General features: G+C 36.7%; 1 protein-coding gene across 5 annotated transcripts in view; it reads right to left on the reverse strand.

Annotated features, from left to right (window-relative positions):
- ZNF438 (zinc finger protein 438) overlaps positions 1–20,819 on the reverse strand; it is a 175,989-nt gene that overhangs the window by 13,246 nt on the left and 141,924 nt on the right. For 3 of the 5 annotated variants that reach the window (XM_032395832.1, XM_032395830.1, XM_032395831.1), the window contains one exon: positions 14,147–14,214. In XM_032395832.1, coding sequence (XP_032251723.1) covers positions 14,147–14,183 — 37 coding nt within the window. In that variant the 5' untranslated portion in view covers positions 14,184–14,214. Of the gene's footprint in view, positions 1–14,146; positions 14,215–15,384; positions 15,935–17,879; positions 17,931–20,819 lie in introns of those variants that run through there. The other 2 variants (XM_032395833.1, XM_032395834.1) reach the window with 2 other exon arrangements.

Below are 20,819 nucleotides of genomic sequence, written 5' to 3' on the forward strand. Positions count from 1 at the left end.
GACGTCCTACCCCTCCTAGCAAACATCTGTGTACACTGTCTTTCCAGGAGAATCTGGCATTTTCTGAGTCAGATGGTTTTTCAACACAATGGATGGGCAAGGAAACATCTGCAGAAGAGCTTTCGTAAGCCGCACGGATATCTCATGGCGAGAACTCTTCCACCAACAAATTAAAAACGGGCCCCTTCTTTTTAATCTTATATTTTAATATCAGTTGGAACGGTTAAGTATCTGGGATGAGTAACAAGATGACAGTTGGTGAAGAAAACCTTTTCCTTAGTGGGATAAACAGAAAGATAAGGTTTCAACATGAGAATGTGCAGTCAGTTGGAACAATTAAACCAGGACACATGCAGAAGGCTCTCTGGTCAAAATACCATGATTATGAAACCAAAGCAGAAAAGATCACAGTATGGTTAAAAGCAAGGGACTGGAATCACAAAGATAGTTTTATACTGTGATTTCAAGGGTAGATTTACTTTATAGAATGGGCATTTTTAAGGAGCACGCAAACTGTAACCGTTCCACTGCTTTATAGTACACTTTTATATATGTTTTGTTTTCACTTCTGATTTATCTTCAACTCACAGTGATTTATAACCCTTTTTGCTGCAAGTTTTTCTCTACCTCAGCTTTTATGTCAAATAGTTCACGATTTGTAAGTGCAAATGCACAGGACTGTGTATTCCTTTGCCATGTGGATTATTATTCCCTAAAACTCCTGCTTGACTGTTAATTATTTCTTAGTGAAGACACACCTTGATTAATATAGAGAGACCACCTAGAATACGGACACACTGAAAAAAATAGAGAAAGACAATAAAGCAGCAGGTGCCCACTGGTACTGAGGTAACTGCATGAGCGGTGCTTACCTTTGTGAAACGGACCAGATTGGTTGTGTAGGAGTTAACCGGCAAATACAGACTCTGAGATGCAGCTGAGGTAATCAGATGCCAACCTGAACTACTACAGAGAGCGAAATCATCAGAGCTGGAAAGCTGTGGGACCACTCTGGGATCTTTTCCTTGTGAATTCTGCCCTGCTTCTCCTCCATCAACACCTTTATTGTTATTTGGATGGCAATGACAAAGTCTGGCTGAAGGAACACGTACTCTCATCTACACGTTAGAAACATGTCAGAGTTAGCTCTCCATCTTCCCTGAAGAGATGCAGTGAATTATGCAGTCCACCTGTATTCCCTTTTTCTCAAGGCTCTGCACATTTGTATGTGTGTGTATGTAGGTAGATGACCCCTGGTTCTGGAACTGGCCTAATGGCTGACCATCCGTGGACACTGACAGCATATGCTGGGTTCACCCCACTGCTATCTCCCTATGGCACCTACCCTACCTGGTCCCACACTGTGCTCTCCACTCCCACTGCTTGCTGCCTAGTGCTGAGAAATCCAACGACTGAACACTGGAGAACATTACAAATTTAAAGTTTCCAGTGTCAAAATGCAGACCTATTCCACAATGTCTTTTATCCCTAAGAGACTCCCTTCAGTTCCTCACTGGGGCTAGCTCAGGTTTCTCCCATTGCTTTTCTGAAACACTCCCCCTCTCCCCCACCCCCACCTTATCCCCGTGTCTCTCTCTCTCTTGCCAATGATTTTCGGCATTGACTTTGCAATGGATGAAATGTTTGTGTTCCCCTAAAATTCATATGTTGAAATCCTAATGCCCCAGCGTAATGGTATTAAAAGGTGGGGCCACTGGAAGATAATTAGGTCATGAGGGTAGAACCCTTATGAACAGGATTAATGTCTTCATAAAAGAGACCCCAAAGAACTCTCTTGCCTTCTTTCTGCCATGTGAGAATACAATGAAAAGATTGTTTGCAACCCAGAAGAGGGCTCTGAAGGGGAGCAGAATACATGACACCACATACGCTACTCTGGCATGTGGATTATTTTGAGTGAAGGCAATCAAGACCCAGAAGACTCAAGAAAAACTTTTACCTCTTCCTAACTACCTAAAAGAATTTGGCTAGGGGGCCTGGCTCAGAGAGAGGCCTATTACCAAAGATAACTTTTATCTGAATAACCTATCTGTATGACAGGGCAAACATCCAATTACCAAACATCTGCTCTTCTTATCATCCTATGAATTACCCTCCTCCTTTTTGGAGCCCCAGCCCCCTATCCCATTCCTTAGCTCAGGATGGCCTATAAACCTCAATTGCCCAACTTGTCTTTGGGTCGCACTGTTTTTGTGGGGCCTCCATTCAGACATAATTAAATTTGTTTTTCTCTTGTCCTATGTTAATTTTATTATTAGGTCAGCCAAAGAACCAAAAAGGGTAGAGGAAAAATTTTTCCTTCACGACAGCGGTCCCCAGAATCTGACCATGGTGGACCCTGATCTTGTACTTTCAGCCTCCAGAATTGTGAGATACAGATTTCTCTTGTTTATAAGCCACTTATTCTATGGTACTTTGCTATAGCAGCCTGGAGAGACTAAGACCTTGTGGACAAAGAGAAGTCATCAAGTAGAAACTCATTTACTGTTCCTTCTTTCGATTTCTAAATTCTTATATGTAATTAAACAACACAGATAAATTTACCTATTGTGGGGTGAGGGGAAAGGAGGGAGAAGCACTGTTACTCTAAACATACAATTCATCTACCTCAAGTCCTGAGACACTAAAATGTGAAAAAAATGTGCATTTTAGATAAGGAAATAGGAGTATTTCCAACCCTGTTCTGCACCCCACGCTTCTCTCCAGGCCCCTTGTGATGCCTCAGGGATCCTCTACCATCGGTGAGCTCCCAGCGTTCCCTGACCATCCTATCTAGAAGTACCTGTTCAGCCCCATGAGATCACCTGTTGTTTCTTTCTCTATTCTCACCGTCCTTCATTATAATGATACTATATTATGTCTCCTCCTGCTAGAATATAAGCTCCAAGCAAGCAGGAGCTTATTTTGTTCACTGCCAAGACCTCGGTCCCCAGATCAGTATCTGGTACACAACTATTGCACAATATGTTATTCACCAAATGAGTGAACTATTAACTCTCAACTGTACTGTCTTGCTTTCTCCTTTGCTTTTGCTGAACACAAAAATATAAAATCCAAAACCCCAATAAAGAGTATTTGGGCTCTCTCTATCTTCTCTTCAGGCTACTGCCCTATCTCCTTTCTTTTCTTCATGAGAAAATTTAATAGTAGTTAGTGTATATGGTCCCTGTCTCTACTCAACTTCTATTCATCCCTCAATCCCCTATCCCTTTAAATTCCATTGTGTAGAGGCACCTGGGTGGCTCAGTCATTAATCGTCTGCCTTTGGCTCAGGTCATGATCCCAGGGTCCTGGGATCGAGCCCACATCGGTCTCCTTGCTCAGTGGGAAGCCTGCTTCTCCCTCTCCCACTCTCCTTGCTTGTGTTCCTGCTCTCGCTCTCTCCGTCAAATAAATAAAATCTTTAAAAAAAAAAAATTCCATTGTGTAGTACTAACATGTCCTTCTGTCAGGAGTCAGATTGGATGCTTAATTGACTATATCTCACTTAATCCTCCACCAACTCTCAATATTAACATCTCTAGTCTATAGACACAGAAACTGAGTATTTCTTGTAAGGGCACAAGGTTGGTAAGTGAGAGTTCGATTTGAACCCAGGTCTGTCTGGAACCAAAGCTGTTACATTCCAACACACTGAACTTATTACTAAGGTGTTTTGTAATTTATCTATTCGCCTGTCAGTCTCCTCTGGTGGCTGGTGAGTGCCACATAATAAGAATCCATAACATCGTTGCTGGAGAGACGTTAATACACAGAGTGATTCCCTTCAGTCCTGGCCACTCTTGCCTGGGTGGCCTTCTTTTGCAAAGCTTCTGGCAAGCAAATCAGGTTCACACCAAAATGTAATTTTTTTAAAGCAACAATTACACAACAAGTACTGACTTAAAGTAGTTTTTTATGATATGCAAAAATGAAGAAAAAAATCATTACAAAGTTCTTTTATAATTTTAGAGATCATATAGATAATATAGGTTTTCTAATCCTATACCTTTGAAATGGAAGTCATTGAAGAACATTGGGACTGAATAAAAATGTCTAAAAATGCTGAAAGAATTTCTGAATTCCTCATGTGGCAAGTCCTGCCCCTTTAATAAACTTGATCAAACATCAGTGCTGTGGCCTATAGTTTGGATCTGTGGGATTTTCCTTTTTTGGTGGGGTGGGGGGAGAGGGAGTTCCTCAGGGAAAAGCAAACAAATTACACCACACATAAGAAGGAGGGCAGAGGTCTGGCTTTGGTTCTTCCTTTTGCTACTGGAATGGGTCTGAGCAAGATAATAATCCTTAATGGCCTTTAGTTGCTTCCTTTAACAAGAAAGGATTACACTGGATCATCACTTCTCAAAGTGTGGTCTGCCAACCCTGGGAAGGGTCCCAACACTGTCTTCTCATTCTAATAACAAGATGCCATTTCCCTTTTCCAGTGCGTTGACCTTTGCATCTGTTGCACTGATGAGACAAAAGGGAGAACTGGGTCAAACTGCTCTGGTGCCTTAGCCTGAATTTAGGCAATGAGAGCAAACTGTCCACACGGCTATATTCTTCACCAACACACTCTCTCAGCACTACAACACAGAGTTCATACTCGTAGAACCTTCTGCTGCATGCCGAAGGACGACTTGAGGAAAAGCACTTGTGCCCCTGAGTTGTGAAGCTGAACTAGCGGCTTTCGTCATGGAACACCACTTCTACTTGAAACTACATCTGACAGACACATGCTGAAAGAACATGGCCAAACTTAGGTATCTGGCAGACATTTTCTCAAAAGTGAACTAACAGAGCTTGTCACTATAAGAAAAAACATCTGACGGTAACCGTTGGCAGTGATAAAAATCATTCTTAAAAGCGGCAGAATTTTGGAAAACATGAATTCATCACTGGGAGCTTGAAGCTTCCCAATACTCAATGATTTTTCAGATGAGACTGGTGGTTACATTAACAAAGAGGATCTTTCAAATACTGAAAAAAATTATGTATAGAAGATCTGCAAACTCAATGAACTCCCCCCCCCCCCAATAACCAATACCTGATGTTACATGGATGGGTAAAAGACTCACTCAAGTGTAAGACAGACCAAAAAGTAGCAGAATACAAAAAGCACCTTGACGTGGTTTCAAATTTCTCATCACAACTGAAGTTTAAGAAGTGACCTGACTCATTTAAAGTCAGTTATAGTTATGGGGCATATTTTGGTGTTATATCAAAGAAAAATAGGCACAATTATCTGAAAAGGCTATTAATATACTCCCTCTGTTTCCAGCTACTGTAAAGCTGGATTTTCTACAAACACCTCAACATAAATGACATATCACAACATACTGAATGTAAGACCGGATATGAGACTCCAACATTTTTAATGAAGCCAGACTTGTAACATATTTGCAAAAAACAAAAGTCAAGGCCACTCTTCTCACTAATTGTTTCTAATTACATAAAATAGGTTACTTACATTAAGCTGTAATGAGCTTGTTATTGTTATTTTAAAATGAATTCACAAATATATATATATATATATATTTTCAGTTTATAATCTCAAATATGATAAATACCAATGGATATAATGGACATAAACAAATGTTCTTTAGAGTCCTCAAATTTTTACGAGTGTAAAGGGGTCCTGAAACTAAAAAGTTTGAGAACTGCTGAACTAGATATAATTTAATGTCCCAGCTCTTTTGAGATTCTATGATTTTTTTTGTTGGGGGTGTGACCGAGAACAGAAGATAAAATCTGGAAATGTTTTGCTTTTGGTTGATAAGTTTTTGTTTCCTTCACTGTTGTTTCCTGTGAGACTATAATATGGCAGATCCATAGGACAGAGTTTTGAAAATAAAGCATTTAAAGGTAATTTATTCTAATAAAAATATCAATTATAATTAAAACTTCAGTAGTTGGAAATGTTAGAATGAAGATTAAGTAATAAAATGCTTGACAAAAATAAAGGTGTAATGCTTCAGAAATTTATTTTACTTAGTTTGAATTTATATTCATGGAATATCTCATAAATTATATTTAAACTAATGACATTTGTATTTTCCTCCAGTTTTAAGAAATGTCATCACAAGATTCTTTTGGTAGTACATAATCTTTTAAAACACAGAGCACTGTTTTTAAAGAACTTGAAAAATGCATTCAAAATCATTTTAAATTATTTTATCAAAACAAAACTAATACGTTTTTCTTTCTAGTATAAGTTGGATGTTGGAATTTCTGCAAGTATCTTTACAATTTTGGTTCCTAGATGGGACAGTATGTTTCTTCCATTAAAGCATTACAAGACTTATGCATTTCTGTTCTTATTAGTATTAGACTTTTACAAACATGAAATGCCTAGCCTACATTTCTGGCTTGCAAAGCATCCTAAATACCTCTGTCAAACTTCTTTGCTTTTATCCCAGCTCAACTCATCATACCAACCATATGCATAAATAAAGATGTAAGCATCTGCTATATGGCAAATGGTCTCAGGGGCAGATGTTTCCATCCTTGTGTTCATGTCACTGGGGCTGGATACATTATTTGAACAGATGTACACAATCTGAAAGTGTTGTGTCCCTCAGTGAAATGTCTCCAACTGCTTTCTATCAAAGAACATAAATGCTATTTGCACCTGCATTTATGTTAATAATATAAAGGCAGCGGGGGTTCTGACAAAGTGGAATGTGATGCTATGAAATATATTTGCATGGTTAATTGGAGCTTCTGAGAGACTCTGCTGCCAAATGGCCACACTGACATTGATACATGCCCAAGCAGACTATGTGATTAGTAGCCTGCTTTTTAAGCAGGGGAAATATGGCTATTTCAAACAACAAAAATACTCATAAATCTGAATTTACGACTATGAATATTCTAAACCCTGGCATTATATCTCAAAATAGGAAAATAACTTCAAGTATAAGGTCTACGTGATAAGCTTTAGGCCACCCAGGTCATCTCCATTTTGTTTGATGAGAAAATTTCTATAGGTACGTGTGTGTTTTCCATTTGTACTTCTGCCAACAGCATAACATACTAATAATCCATACAGTGGTATTTTGCAGAGGTTATTGCACTGGAAAGTTCCACTTTCCAACATTAAGTAAGTTAACCAAAACCAGCTTGAAAATGTCAATTTGTACTTGGTCTACGACATAAAATGGTACCAAAAGTCCAAGAACAGCATTTACACCACTAGTTAAGATCAAAATGTTTCCATATGAATGTCACATATTTGGAAACATAATATTTTGGTAACACATAGGGAATGTCCCCCCCCCAATGAGGTCACAAAGCCATGTTAAGCACTAAACACAAAGCATCAGATTATAGTGGTTCTCCTTGCTACTGTGCATTAAATGTGAGGGCTGAAGAGCTAAAGAATTTGTGTTAATAGTTGTATTCACAGCTTTAGTGAGCTAAAAACTTGCGGTCTCTTTCAAATAATATATTTATTACTTTACTTTTATTTTTTTTAAGATGTTATTTGAGAGAGAGAGCATATGAGAGCTTAAGTTGTGGGGAGGGACAGAGGTAGAGGGAGAAACAGACTCCCCGCTGAGCAGGGAGTCCGACTTGACTCAGGGCTGGATCCCAGGACCCTGAGATCATGACCTGAGCTGAAGGCAGACACTTAACCGATTGAGCCACCCAGTAGCCCTACATTTATTACTTTATTAACTTGACATTGATAACATCAACTTTGCACAAAATTATTATATCTGAGTTAAATGTTACACAAAGTAACTTATTCTACAAATTATTCTGAGATTTACATTGTGCTTTAAAAGAATTTAAAAGACTTTACATTATTTGTTTCAGAGGTACAGATCTGTGATTCAACAGTCTTGCACAATTCACAGCGCTCACCATAGCACATACCCTCCCCAATGTCTATCACCCAGCTCTGAAACAAATACTGCAATATATGTTAAGAAAAAAAAAAAGAAGAAGATAGCAGGTGGGGAAGAATGAAGGGGGGGAAATCGGAGGGGGAGATGAACCATGAGAGACGATGGACTCTGAGAAACAAACTGAGGGTTCTAGAGGGGAGGGGGGTGGGAGGATGGGTTAGCCTGGTGATGGGTATTAAAGAGGGCACATTCTGCCTGGAGTCCTGGGTGTTATGCACAAACAATGAATCATGGAACACTACATCAAAAACTAATGATGTACTGTATGGTGATTAACATAACAATAAAAAATTAAAAAAAAAAAAGACTTTACAAGGTACATTTGTATATAGTTGATCCTCATTATTTCCAGATTCTATAGGTACAAATTTGCCTGCTTGCTAAAATTTCTTTGCAGTCCCCAAATCCATACTGGTGAGACTTGCACGGCCATCTGTGGACATGCAAAGCAAACACCTGAGTCATTCCATATGCACATTTTCAGCAGTGGCCAATGCTCTGCCTTCTTTCAGCTCTTCTATTACAAACAAGTGTCATTTTTGTGCTCTATTAATGTCACATTTTTCTTATTTTTTTTCCTTTTTGGTTGGTGATTTCACTGTCTAAAATAGCCCTCAAGCATAGCGCTGCTGTGCTGTCCAGTGTTCCTAAGTGTGAGAAGACACTGATGTGCCTTGTAGAAAAAATACATGTGTTAGAGAAGCTTTGTTTAGGCATGAGTGATCATATTGTGTCTGTGAGTTCAGGGTTAACGACTCCACATAAAGCTAAGTTCTGTACTGATAGTTGATGAAAACGTTGTGTTGTGACCAGAGGCTCACAGGAACCTAATGCTATGGAGCAATGGTTCAGTATTAGCTACAACCTTATAGAACGTGACTCTTGTGAATGATGAGAATCGACTGTATCTTATCTCATCTGGCTGTTCCAGAGCAACAATTACTATTCCCAGTTGAGAGATGAAGGGACTGAGGTTCACTGATTTGGCCAAGATCACAGAGCCTAAAAAGAAGGGTGGAAGGGTCAACAGAACTCAACTCTTCAGCTCTTAGTTCAGTATTCTTTTCCCAGACTGAGGGGGAAAGAAGAGAAGGGGAACAGGAGAGAAGGGGGAGGAGGAAAAGAGAAGATAGGATAGGAGCTTAAGAAGCAGCTTTAATACCATGGTGGAAAGAGTCAAACTGTAGTTAGATAATAAGATAATAAACCATTTTTTGGTTAAGTCCTCATGGAAGGTAAACGGTTCTGATAGGTAGTACAGCTTTATTGAAACTGAGCCGAAATAGTAGAGCTTCATTTGGGTTTCCTTTTTCCCCCTGTGCTCCTTGCTCATGGCCTCTCCAAAGGCAATAAGTATTTGTTAAGTGAACACGCAGACTTGGGAACTCCACCTTGGTGTTTCGTCAAGGACAGATGAAAATGTTTTCACAGCATCTAAATCATATGATTTTTTTGAAGTTTGAGTTTAAAGCATTTTCAACAAAATTTAATGTATATATGTGAAGCCACTACATGCCAAAGTGCTTGAAAGCCTGCCAGAGACAAAAAAAAATTCATCAAGAAGTTTAAAACGAACCTGATACTAGGAGCCTATAATAAGATCATTTTGCTAAACTTTAAAAAAAAAATGAATATTCACTACTTTGCCCAAGTGTTCCCTGAGTTCTAATATGCTATACTCACAAATACCAAAATGTTTATGTCTGGATGTATACTATATAAAAATATAATATAAATAAATATAAAAAATACATACTATGTATGTATTTTTTAATCCAACAGCACCCTTTATTTTTTTAATTTAATTTAATTTTATTATGTTATGTTAATCACCATACATCATTAGTTTTTGATGTAGTGTTCCATGATTCATTGTTTGCGTATAACACCCAGTGCTCCATGCAGTATTTTTAAGTCTTTATATTTTTAGGCCGTACCATAATTATTTTAAAAGTATTTTATTAAATCAGAAAAATCCAGGTTTTTTGTTTGTTTGTTTTTTTCTGATCCAAATCTGAATTCACATGATACACAGTAACAGCCATGATTGCAGAGTTAAACACTGTACAGGTTTTGGAAATGAGTCGGGGTTGACGGTTCTCACCCCCATTTATTATTACTCTGATTGACTAAAAATAGCACTCACAATTTGAAAACTACCTTTGAACAATGCAAATGTTATGACAGAGCTGAGAAGAACGTTAGAAGACCCGTGCAAGAAGACCTTCCTACTTGCGGCACACTTGCCTCGTCAATGGCAAAACTGAACCGTGAAGTTGGCAAAGGATGAAAAATTTCGAACAACTCCAGTAAAACAGACCCTCCCTCAGCTCAAATGAAGACTCTTTCCTGTCCAATGAACAGTAGGACTTGTTTTAATCAACTATGTGGAGACTGACAATTCATCCTGCCTTCTCCCAAGGTGCAAACTTTGACCCTTCATTGGCATCACCACAGTGAACTTTTTGGCACATGGAAAACATAAACTGTCCCCGTCAGAGAACCATTTGGCAGAGCTGCTCATCTGTGTTTCCTTATCTGGCAAGTAAGAAAATTTACGTGCATTTTTAATCATTGTGGTGGTCTATCCTTCAACAAATTTAAAGTAGAAGTTACAAAAACTTAGTTGGCCTTATCCTGTTGTTGTTATGCCTTTTTTTTTTTTTTTTTTCAAAAACATGGTTTATTACTTGCTACAATTTGCTATTTTCCAACACAAAATACCTGTCCTTTTATTTCTATTATCTTATTATTTGAAAATATCAAACAAAAAAAACAAAGTTTTGGGAAAACCATAAATCCTACCCCCAAATCCTGAATGCATGAGAAGATAGAAAATTGTAATGAAGTAAGTCTAATGAACTTCTGGAGATTCTATAAGTAATACTTTCACACAGGAAGGAATAATGATGACACTAAATTATACTGGAAAGCCTTTAATATACTACAAATTATCATTAGAGTGATACTATCATATTAAATCTCTTTATCCAAAATTAGAAAACATTTAAATAGAAGGCACTAGAATTTCTAGTTAGTTTCTGCTAGTTCTTTCCCAGCATTAAGCCCATATCCCTTGATCTCTAAATTCCACTTGGTTGTCTTCTACACATGTGTTAATGTCCTGAACAAATGTCATCTCCTCTGGTGTGTTTCCCCCCCAAAACGTCAGCCTCAAAACTTCTGGCCTAACCAACTGTCCCTTCATCCAGGTTCGCAAAGGATGTCATACTCACTTCCCATACAGCATTTGTCATGCATTCTTCTAGTTAATTACATACATGTCTGCTCTTCTAATAGGATTTTGTGTTTTGTAAAAGCACAGGCTGTGTCTGATTTATCTTTGGATCTGACTGGTTAACTATTATATTGGTGATCATTAAATCTGCTTCCACCATGGAAATTTTATTAGGAGATACTATGTGATACACTGGATTTTCTTAAGCTCCACAACTCTGCTGGTAATATCCTACCTGAATTTCATACATTAATATGTATAATATATGTGCATGTGTGTTTACAAGTCTGAAGTTTTTAAGTAGCATAATTTATGGATAGCCATCAATGATGTGTTAAATAAATTACTCAGAATTTAATTAACAAATGGCATGTGCCCAGCACACTTCTCATGTCACATAACTGATTATATTTGATGACATAAATATAAATTAATATGTTTGATCAAAGAAGAAAAAGGGGAATGATCTAAAAATAGAACTAGAAATATTCTTTATAGATTTACAGTGTGACACAGGGGACACAGTTTGAGTTTGGGATTTTGACAGATCTGGGTTCAAATCTTAGCTCAGTCACTTCCCTGACTGGTGATCTTGGTAAAAGTAACCAATCTCCCTGAACCTTTCAGATAAAGATTGTATCTAATTTATAGTGAGGATTAAAGAAAACAAAGAATGTAAAGTTGTGGGCAGAGTGACTACCACACTGGAGGCATGTGATTAATTGAGCTCTTTTAGTTATTTTATCTTCCTATCCAAGTACTAACCAGGCCCGACCCTGCTTAGCTTCCGAGATCAGACGAGATCGGGTGCATTCAGGGTGGTATGGCCATAGACTTAGTTATTTTATCTTTTTCTCTGTTAAGTTCTGGGTTTGGGGCTCAAGCATCTCTGGTCCCAGAAAAGACAGACAAAAGTATTTACTAGAGCTACTGAACTCCTAGCTAGGCTTGACGGCATCTTATTTTCTGGCCAAGCCCATGGAGATAACTAAGCTTATGCAACAGCTCGAGAGGTAAACGAGAAAACAAAACAAAATGAGGCTTGATGAGAAACAAAGGAGGCAGGAGGTATGAAAGGTGACATGAATGACTTCCCCTTATCAGCCAGAAACCAAGCAGCTCATTGCTTCATTACATAGATTTACAACCTTTTAGAGATAGAGAAGAATATCTAGTAATCCTGGCTTTACTAATGGGGAAACCGAAGCTTACGAGCCAAAGAAGTAGTCTGAAGTTCCACGGCTGGCTGGCAGTAGATGTGGGAAAGGAGGTCAGCTTCCCTGACATTTGGTCTCGTGCTCGTCCTTCTAAGCAGTCACACCTCTAGCTCAGATGAACAAGGTGATACCAGCTAGGACACTAAGTTTCCAACCCCTTGATCAGCTACCTATTACCGCAGAAATCTTCTAAAGGATATACACCAGAAAACACTCACAGGAAATGCACACTTTTAATTTCTAGTTAGGGTTGCTCTCCACTCTCTTATCCCACACCCTTTCTTGCCCTCATGCGCAGGGCTGGATCTCCTGTGATTCTCAAGGACTCTTACTCTCCCTTTGGCCAAATGTCTGGACCAGAAGTAAGCCTGAGGTCCGCTCTGTATTTACTTCCCTTGGGTCCCCGTGGATCATGCTTGGCCTTTTAAGGCCAGTAGGCACCTGAAGCAGGAAGCAGCCATGCTCATCTCATTACATCAGCCTCCTCAGATATTAATAACAGCCATTAAGAGTATAGCCACTATCATCTTATAGTGCTTAGTATATAAGTAAGAATATGCTGGCTGATTTACATGTATTATATCCTTTCATGTCCACATGACCTATAGGGTAGTACTTGCTATGTTCATTTTATAGATTTATAGATGAGAAAGAGGAGTCAAGTGATGTGCCTAAGATATGCAATTCAGTGGTAGGGCTGTCAGACCTGGACTCCATGCTCTTAACAGTTACGACGTTGCCTTTCCTTTTAGTGGAGAGATCAAAGAGTGTTTGCTATGGTTAAGGGTTCTTTACAGCAAATTCCCTCCATTCACTAAAAGTTTTGTCTTCCATGAAGGAAGCCCAATTTTGCATCATTAAAGACATTATTTTTCTCACATACATATCAAAATTTCTCTTCTGTGTAGAAAAGACTATGTAGGGGCAGGTGAAAGACTTGAATTCTTCCTAAGGTTAGAGTTTGCCCTTGAAGGAAATTTAATTACTCTTTATTCAGAAAAGACTCTATCTCCACCTATAAACTGCTACAAACCTCCAGGAGTTCCTGTTAAAAAACCATGATTTTCGGGGCCCCTGGGTGGCTCAGTCGTTAAGCGTCTGCCTTCAGCTCAGATCATGATCCCAGGGTCCTGGGATCGAGCCCTGCATTGGGCTCCCTGCTCCATGGGAAGCCTACTTCTCCCTTTCCCACTCACCCTGTTTGTGTTCCCTCTCTCACTGTCTCTCTCTCTGTCAAAAAATAAGTAAAATCTTTAAAAAAACAACAACATGATTTTCTTTATAAATCATGTGGAGCTGGGGAATGGTTTTTCCTGTTTCTTTTTAAATGACTATGGGAAGAAAAAAGTCAAAGAAATGTATTAGTGAATATCCCCTCTCTCTACATCTGTGTTGTGTGTGTGCATGTGTGTAAGAATATATATACACGTATATAGTCTTCCACTAAAACACGTCATTTCGCTTCACCAAAACCAGTACTCGATAATTACAGTTGACATCTATTGGTGCCAACTAAATGCCGACTAACGGGCTGGGGTCTGTGAGCTTTGTGTGGGATGAGATGGCCCTACTCTCGAGGAGTTCCCAGTCAAAGATACATGTCCTTCTATACACTTTAGTAATTTACCAAAGGAAATCAACTTTCCGACATAATTAGGATTTTGTTCTTAGTTCCAGGAAATAAATTACCTCTGGTCGGGGGATAGTGGCACTGAATGTGTCAATTTCTACTATTTATAACACACGCATTACTGTTTCCCTCAGCATGGTTATCTTACCTTGATCTTTTGGTGGTACTGATAAGGAATTCTGCATTATGATGTATTGGACTTGAATAGCAACTTCCCTAAAAATAACCAAGCACAAATAATAATTAGAAAACAATTTAGATGCCTTGTTAATACATACGAACAGTGTACATTATAAGCTCTTTAAAAAGTTTTCCTATTTATAATTATCTGAGTAATAAGAAATGGACTGTGCTATTAAGAAACTAATTATTTTACTTCCTTCTCTTTTGTATACAGACAGGGTTGTATGGAGTGTACTGGTGTGGGCTTGGAGGCAGAAGCAATGACACAGTGAGAGAGGAACTGTATCTGCATCTCTGCCCACAGTGGCGCCAAAAAAAAAAAAAAAAGGCAAAATTAAGATTCCCTAAAAATGCCCTGCCAGATAATTATGTTTCATATACTCTATTTAAGAAGAAATAACTTAAATGTTTTGCAATATACATAAAGGTAGCATAATTGCAGTGTACTCATTTGATGAAATATAATTCAGTCATTAAGATACAATTACGAAGATTATGTAGCAATCTGGAAAATGCACGGAATGAACATGGTAAATGACATACACCCTAGGATTGCAACTATATAAAAAACAAAGGCATAGCAAAATGCATGACAGGAAATATGGTAAGATGTGTACTGGCAATGTGTTTGTTGAGGTACTTCCGGGGTTTCTGCCTCCAATTTAGCTATTTTCCGAACTGTCTATAATATAATGTATATTCAAAACATTTGAATATAAAAATAAGGCAGTTAAAGACCTTGAAAAAAATATAGGTAAATATTTTATAAGCTGTCAAACACAGAAGTGTTTCAAGCATGACATCAAGGACAGAAGCCATCAAGGTAAAGACAGATGGATCTATTTAGAATTTTAAATGTTTTTAAATAGAAAATTAGCCAAAATTAAAAGGCAGGACTTCTGCTATAGCCAAGATTGAGTAACAGAGACCAGATTTGTCCTCCTGCCTGAAACAAGCCAAAATATAGATAAAACATGTGAAACAGTATTTCAAAACAATGGACATCAGATCAAAAGACTGTTCCCTCGGGAGACAGGAAACACATGAGAAGAGCCATATGACAATGTTGAAGGAAGGGAGAACTCTGGTGGAGATTCCCAGAGTAATGGAGAAAAGAGAGCTGTAGAAAGAGAGAGCAAAGAAGAGGATCTCCATTGGGTATCTGCATATGTACTGATCAGCACATGCAAGTAAAGAAACTACCTGAGGTCAGGGGAAGATCCAAGCTTCTCAACACTCACAGAGGAGCAGGGATATCACCTCTTCCTACCAGCCAGACTGAAGAAACTCCTAATTCACAGGACATCAAGTAGAGGACAAAGAAGGGTCTTGCCTTAGTAGAGGAAATAATCAAACCCTACACCAAGCCATTTCTCTGGTTTAATAGAACAAATTGTAAAGTGAGACTGAAAGGGAACAAACTATTTCCAAGTGTCTTAACTGTACATTTAGAACAGACCTACAAAACTATCCATCACCCAACAAAGTAAAATTCATCATATCTGACATGTAATTAAAAATTATCAAGCATACAAAGAAGCAGGAAAACACGAGCCATAATGCAGAAAATAATCAAAACTGACCCTCAACTGACACACGCTAGAATTAGCAGTCAAGAATACTACGTTCTAACTGTAATTAAGTAAGGACTGTATTTCATATGTTCAAAAAGTTAAATATAGATAGGAAAGATATAAAAAAGACCCATGTAAAATTTCCAGAGATGAAATCTATAATATATAAAATGAAAATACACTAGATGGGATTAACAGCATATTACCCATGCCAAAAGAAAATGTTAGCAAACTTGAAGACATAGTAACTAGAGATTTTCCAAAAGGAAACTCAGGAAGAAGAAAGAAAAAAGAAGGAAGGAAGAAAGGAAGGAAGGAGAAAGAAAGAGAGAGAGAGAAAGAAAAAGAAAGAAAGAAAGAAAGAAAGAGAAAGAAGAAAGAAAAAGAAAGAAAGAAAGAAAGAAAAAGAAAGAAAGAAAGGAAGGAAGAAAGAAAGAAAGAAAGAAAGAAAGAAAAAGAAAAAACGGGGGGAGGGAAGGAGGGAGGGAGGAAGAGAGAAAGAAAAAGAAAGAAAGGAAGAAATGATAACTGAGCTATAGGACAACTTTAAGTAGCCTAATATATTAGTAATTGGAGAGGAGAAAAATGGAAGGACAAAAAAAAAATCATATTGGAAATAATGGCGGAGTTTTTCCAAATTTGAGTAAAGCTATAAACACACAGACCCCAAAAGCTCAAAATTACCTGAAGCATAAAAAACAGTGAAAACTACACCAAAGCATATCATGACCAAATTGTTCAAAAATAGTGAAAAAAAAATTTTTAAAGGCATTCCAAAGATACATTACATATAGAGGATTTCTTGTTGGAAACAATGCAAGTGAGAAGACAGTGGAGCAGCATCTTTAAAATACTGAAATAAAAAACCTGTAATCTAGAATTCTATTGTTCAGAGACAGTATCTTTAAAAAATAAAGGAGAAATGAAGATATTTTATAAATACAAAGCTGAAAAAATAATTACTAGTTCACTCACACTATTAAAATGCTGAACAATGTCTTTTAGGCAGAAGGAATGCTAGGTTAGAATATGGATCTATACATAGGAAGGTAAATTATAGAAATGGGAACTGTACAGTAAGCATACAAGGCTTTTTTTCTTAATATTTAAGTGTCCTAAAAATATGACTATTTAAATAAAAATAATTAAGAATGAAAAGTGGGGTTTATAACATGTAAAAATGATACATGATAACAATAGGACAAAAGTTGAGAGGGGACTAATATAAGTATACAATTGTAAAGTTCTTATATTATCAGTGAAGTGGTATAATATGACTGCAAGGTAGATTATGATAAATTAAACATGTATATTATACATCTCAAAGCAACAACTAAAATCACAAAACAAAGAATTTTAGCAAAAAAGCCAATAATTTAAAAATGGAATCATAAAAACACTCAGTTTTCAAGGGAAAATAGAAGAACAGAATAAAACAGATGGGACAAATAGAAATAAGATAGCAAGATGGTAGATTAAAACCTAATCATATCAATAATCATATTAAATATAAATGATCTAAATATCCCAATAAAAGAATAAAGTTTGTATAAAAATGCAAGACCCAACTATATGTTGCCTATAAGAAAGGCACTTTAAATATGGAGATACAAATAGGTTATAAGTAAAAGAATGGAAAAAGAGTTAGCACCAGACAAAAGAAAGGTAGAGTGGCTATATTAGTAACAGAAAAAGTAGATTATAGAGCAATGAATATTACCAGGCATAAAGAAGGTCATTTCATAATTATAAAAGGTCAACTCTTCAAAAAGATATAATAATCCCAAATATTTATATTCCAAATAATTGAGCTTCAAAATACATAAAGCAAGAACTAACAGAACTGCAAGGAAAAATAGACAATAATTTATAATCAATACTCAATAAGAGAAAATCACTAAAGATATTAGAGGGCAACTTGACCCAACTGACATTTATAAAACATCCTACCCAATACTACAGAATATACATTGTTTTCAAGTGCACATGAAATATTTATCAAGAAAGACCATATTCTGGGCCATAGAAAAAGTCTCAATACACTTAAGAGGATTCAAGTCATATAATGTATGTTCTCTGACCACAGTGGAATTAAAGTAGAAACCATAAAAACACAAATATTACCTGGAAAATCTCCAAATACTTGTTAATTAAATCACACACTTATAAAATAACCTATGGGTTCAAAGAAGAAAACAAAATGAAAATTATGAAGTTTTTTGAACTGAATGAAATGCAAACACAACACATCAAAAAGCAGTACACAGAGGGAAATTTAGAGTACTAAGCATCTCTTTTAGTAAAGAAAGTAGGCCTCAAGTCAATGACCTCAGTTTCTACCTTAAAAACCAGAAAAAGCAAATTTAAACCAAAGTAAGTGGAAGAAAAGAAATAAGAGATTGGAGAGTATAATAAGTGAAATGAACAACAGAAAAACAGATAAAAATAAATTAAATCAAAAGCAGATTCTTCAAGAATATCAATATATTTGATAAACCTTTAGCTTAATCAAAAGAAATGACCAGTATCGGGAATGAGAGAGGTGACCTCACTACAGATACTACTGCTATTAAAAAGATAATAGGGATCATTACAAACAACATTTTGGCAATAAATTTGATAAGTTAAATTAAATGAACAATTTTCCTGAAAGACACAAACTACCAAAGCTCACTCAAAAAGTCTCTATATTTTCAAAGAAACTGAATTTCTAGTTAAAAATTTTCCCTCGAAGAAAATTACAGTCCGTGATGGTTGGTTTTGTGAAATTTACTGAATATTTAAAGAAGAAACAATACCAGTTATGCACAAATTCTTCTAGAAAATTGAAAAGGAGGAGGGAATTCTAACAATCTAATTCTATGAGGCCAATATTAAAGAGATATTATACAGATATTATACAATATTAAAACCAGACAAAAAGCCACTAGAAGGAAAGAAACCTTCAGACCAACATCCCTCATAACATAAATGCAAAAATTACAAACAAAATTTTAGACCAAAGACACTACAAAGAGAGAAAATTACAGGCCAATATCCCTGATGAACACAGATGCAATAATCCTCAACAAAATACTAGCAAACTGAATTCAACAATATATTAAAAAGATTATTTACCATGATCACATAAGATGTATTCTAGGGATGCGAGGGTGGCTCAATATTTGCAAGTCAATCAATATGATACCTTACATTAACAAGAGAAAGGATAAAAACCACATCATCATCTCAATAGATGCAGAAAAAGCATTTGACAAAATACCACATCCATTCCTGATAAAAACCCTCAACAAAGTGGATTAGAGGGAACATAACTCAACATAATAAAGGCCATATTTGAAAAACCCACAGCTAACATCATACTCAATGGGGAAAAACTAAGAGCTTTTCCCCCAAGATCAGAAGCAAGACAAGGATGTCCACTCTCACCACTTTTATTCAACATAATATTGGGCGTCCTAGCTGCAGCTATTAGATAAGAAAAAGAAATAGCAGGCATCCAAATTGGTAAGGAAGAAGTAAAACTTTCACTATTTGCAGATGACATGATACTATATATAGAAAACCCTAAAGACTCCACAAAAAAAAAAAAAAAGACTCCACTATTAGAACTGATAAATGGATTCAGTAAAGTCACAGGAAACAAAATTAATATACAGAAATCTGTTGCATTTCTGTACACTAATAATGAAGTAGCAGAAAAAGAAATTAAGAAAACAATCCATTTACAATTGTACCAAAAAGAACAGGATACCTAGGAATAAATTTAATGAAGGAGTTGAAAGACCTATACTCTGAAAACTATAAAACACTGATGAAAAGATATTAAAGTCAACACAAGCAAATGAGAAGTTATTCCATGCTCATGAACTAGAAGAATATTACTAAAATGTCCATAGTACCCAAAGCAATCACAGATTCAATGTAATCCATATCAAAATATCAACAGCATTTTGTCACAGAATTAGAAAAAATAATACCAAAATTTGTATGGAACGACAAAAGACCCCAAATAGCCAAAGCAATCTTGAGAAAGCAGCACAAAGATGAAGGTATCAGAATTCCAGATTTCAAACTATACTACAAAATTACGGTAATCAAAACAATATGGCAGTGGCACAAAAACAAACACAAAGATCAACAGAACAGAATAGAGAGCCCAGAAATAAACCTATGATTATAGGGTCAATTAACCTATGCCAGAGGAGGCAAGAATATACAATGGGAAAAGACTTTTTTCAATAAATAATGTTGGGAAAACTGGACCACTACATGCAACTGGGTCACTTTCTTACACCATACAAAAAAATAGACTCAAAATGGATTAAAGAACTAAATATGAAACCATAAAACTCCTAGAAGAAAACATAGGTAGTAATTTCTTTGACACCAGCCTTAGCAACATTTTTTCCCTCAGGCAAGGGAAACAAAAGCAAAAATAAACTATTGGGACTACATCAAAATTTTGCTTTTTGCACAGCAAAAGAAACCAACAGAACAAGGCAACTTACTTAATGGGAGATATTTGGAGTGGAGACTCTTTGGGGGTATTTTTGCAATATGCTGAGCCTTAAAGTTCCGCATTCCTTTTGATTCAGACCTTCCTTCCGCTTCAGAAAGTATTCATTATCATACTATACTATGGCATGGTAGTATAGTACTATACTATACTGCCATCCATCTTCATTATCATCATCCTTATTACCTTTTTAAAATTCTTCAGGGTGCCATTTAAAATACACACAAAAAGTAAGACTGTTGAATCACAGACCTGTACCTCTGAAACAAATAATACATTATATGTTAAAAAAAAAAAAGAAGAAGAAGAAGAAGATAGCAGGAGGGGAAGAATGAAGGGGGGGAAAATCAGAGGGGGAGACGAACCATGAGAGACTATGGACTCTGAGAAACAAACTGAGGGTTCTAGAGGGGAGGGGGGTGGGGGGATGGGTTAGCCCGGTGATGGGTATTAAAGAGGGCACGTTCTGCATGGAGCACTGGGTGTTATATGCAAACAATGAATCATGGAACACTACATCAAAAACTAATGATGTAATGTATGGT

This window comes from Phoca vitulina, unplaced genomic scaffold (genome assembly GCF_004348235.1).
Source record: "Phoca vitulina isolate PV1807 unplaced genomic scaffold, GSC_HSeal_1.0 scaffold88, whole genome shotgun sequence".
NCBI lineage: Eukaryota > Metazoa > Chordata > Mammalia > Carnivora > Phocidae > Phoca > Phoca vitulina.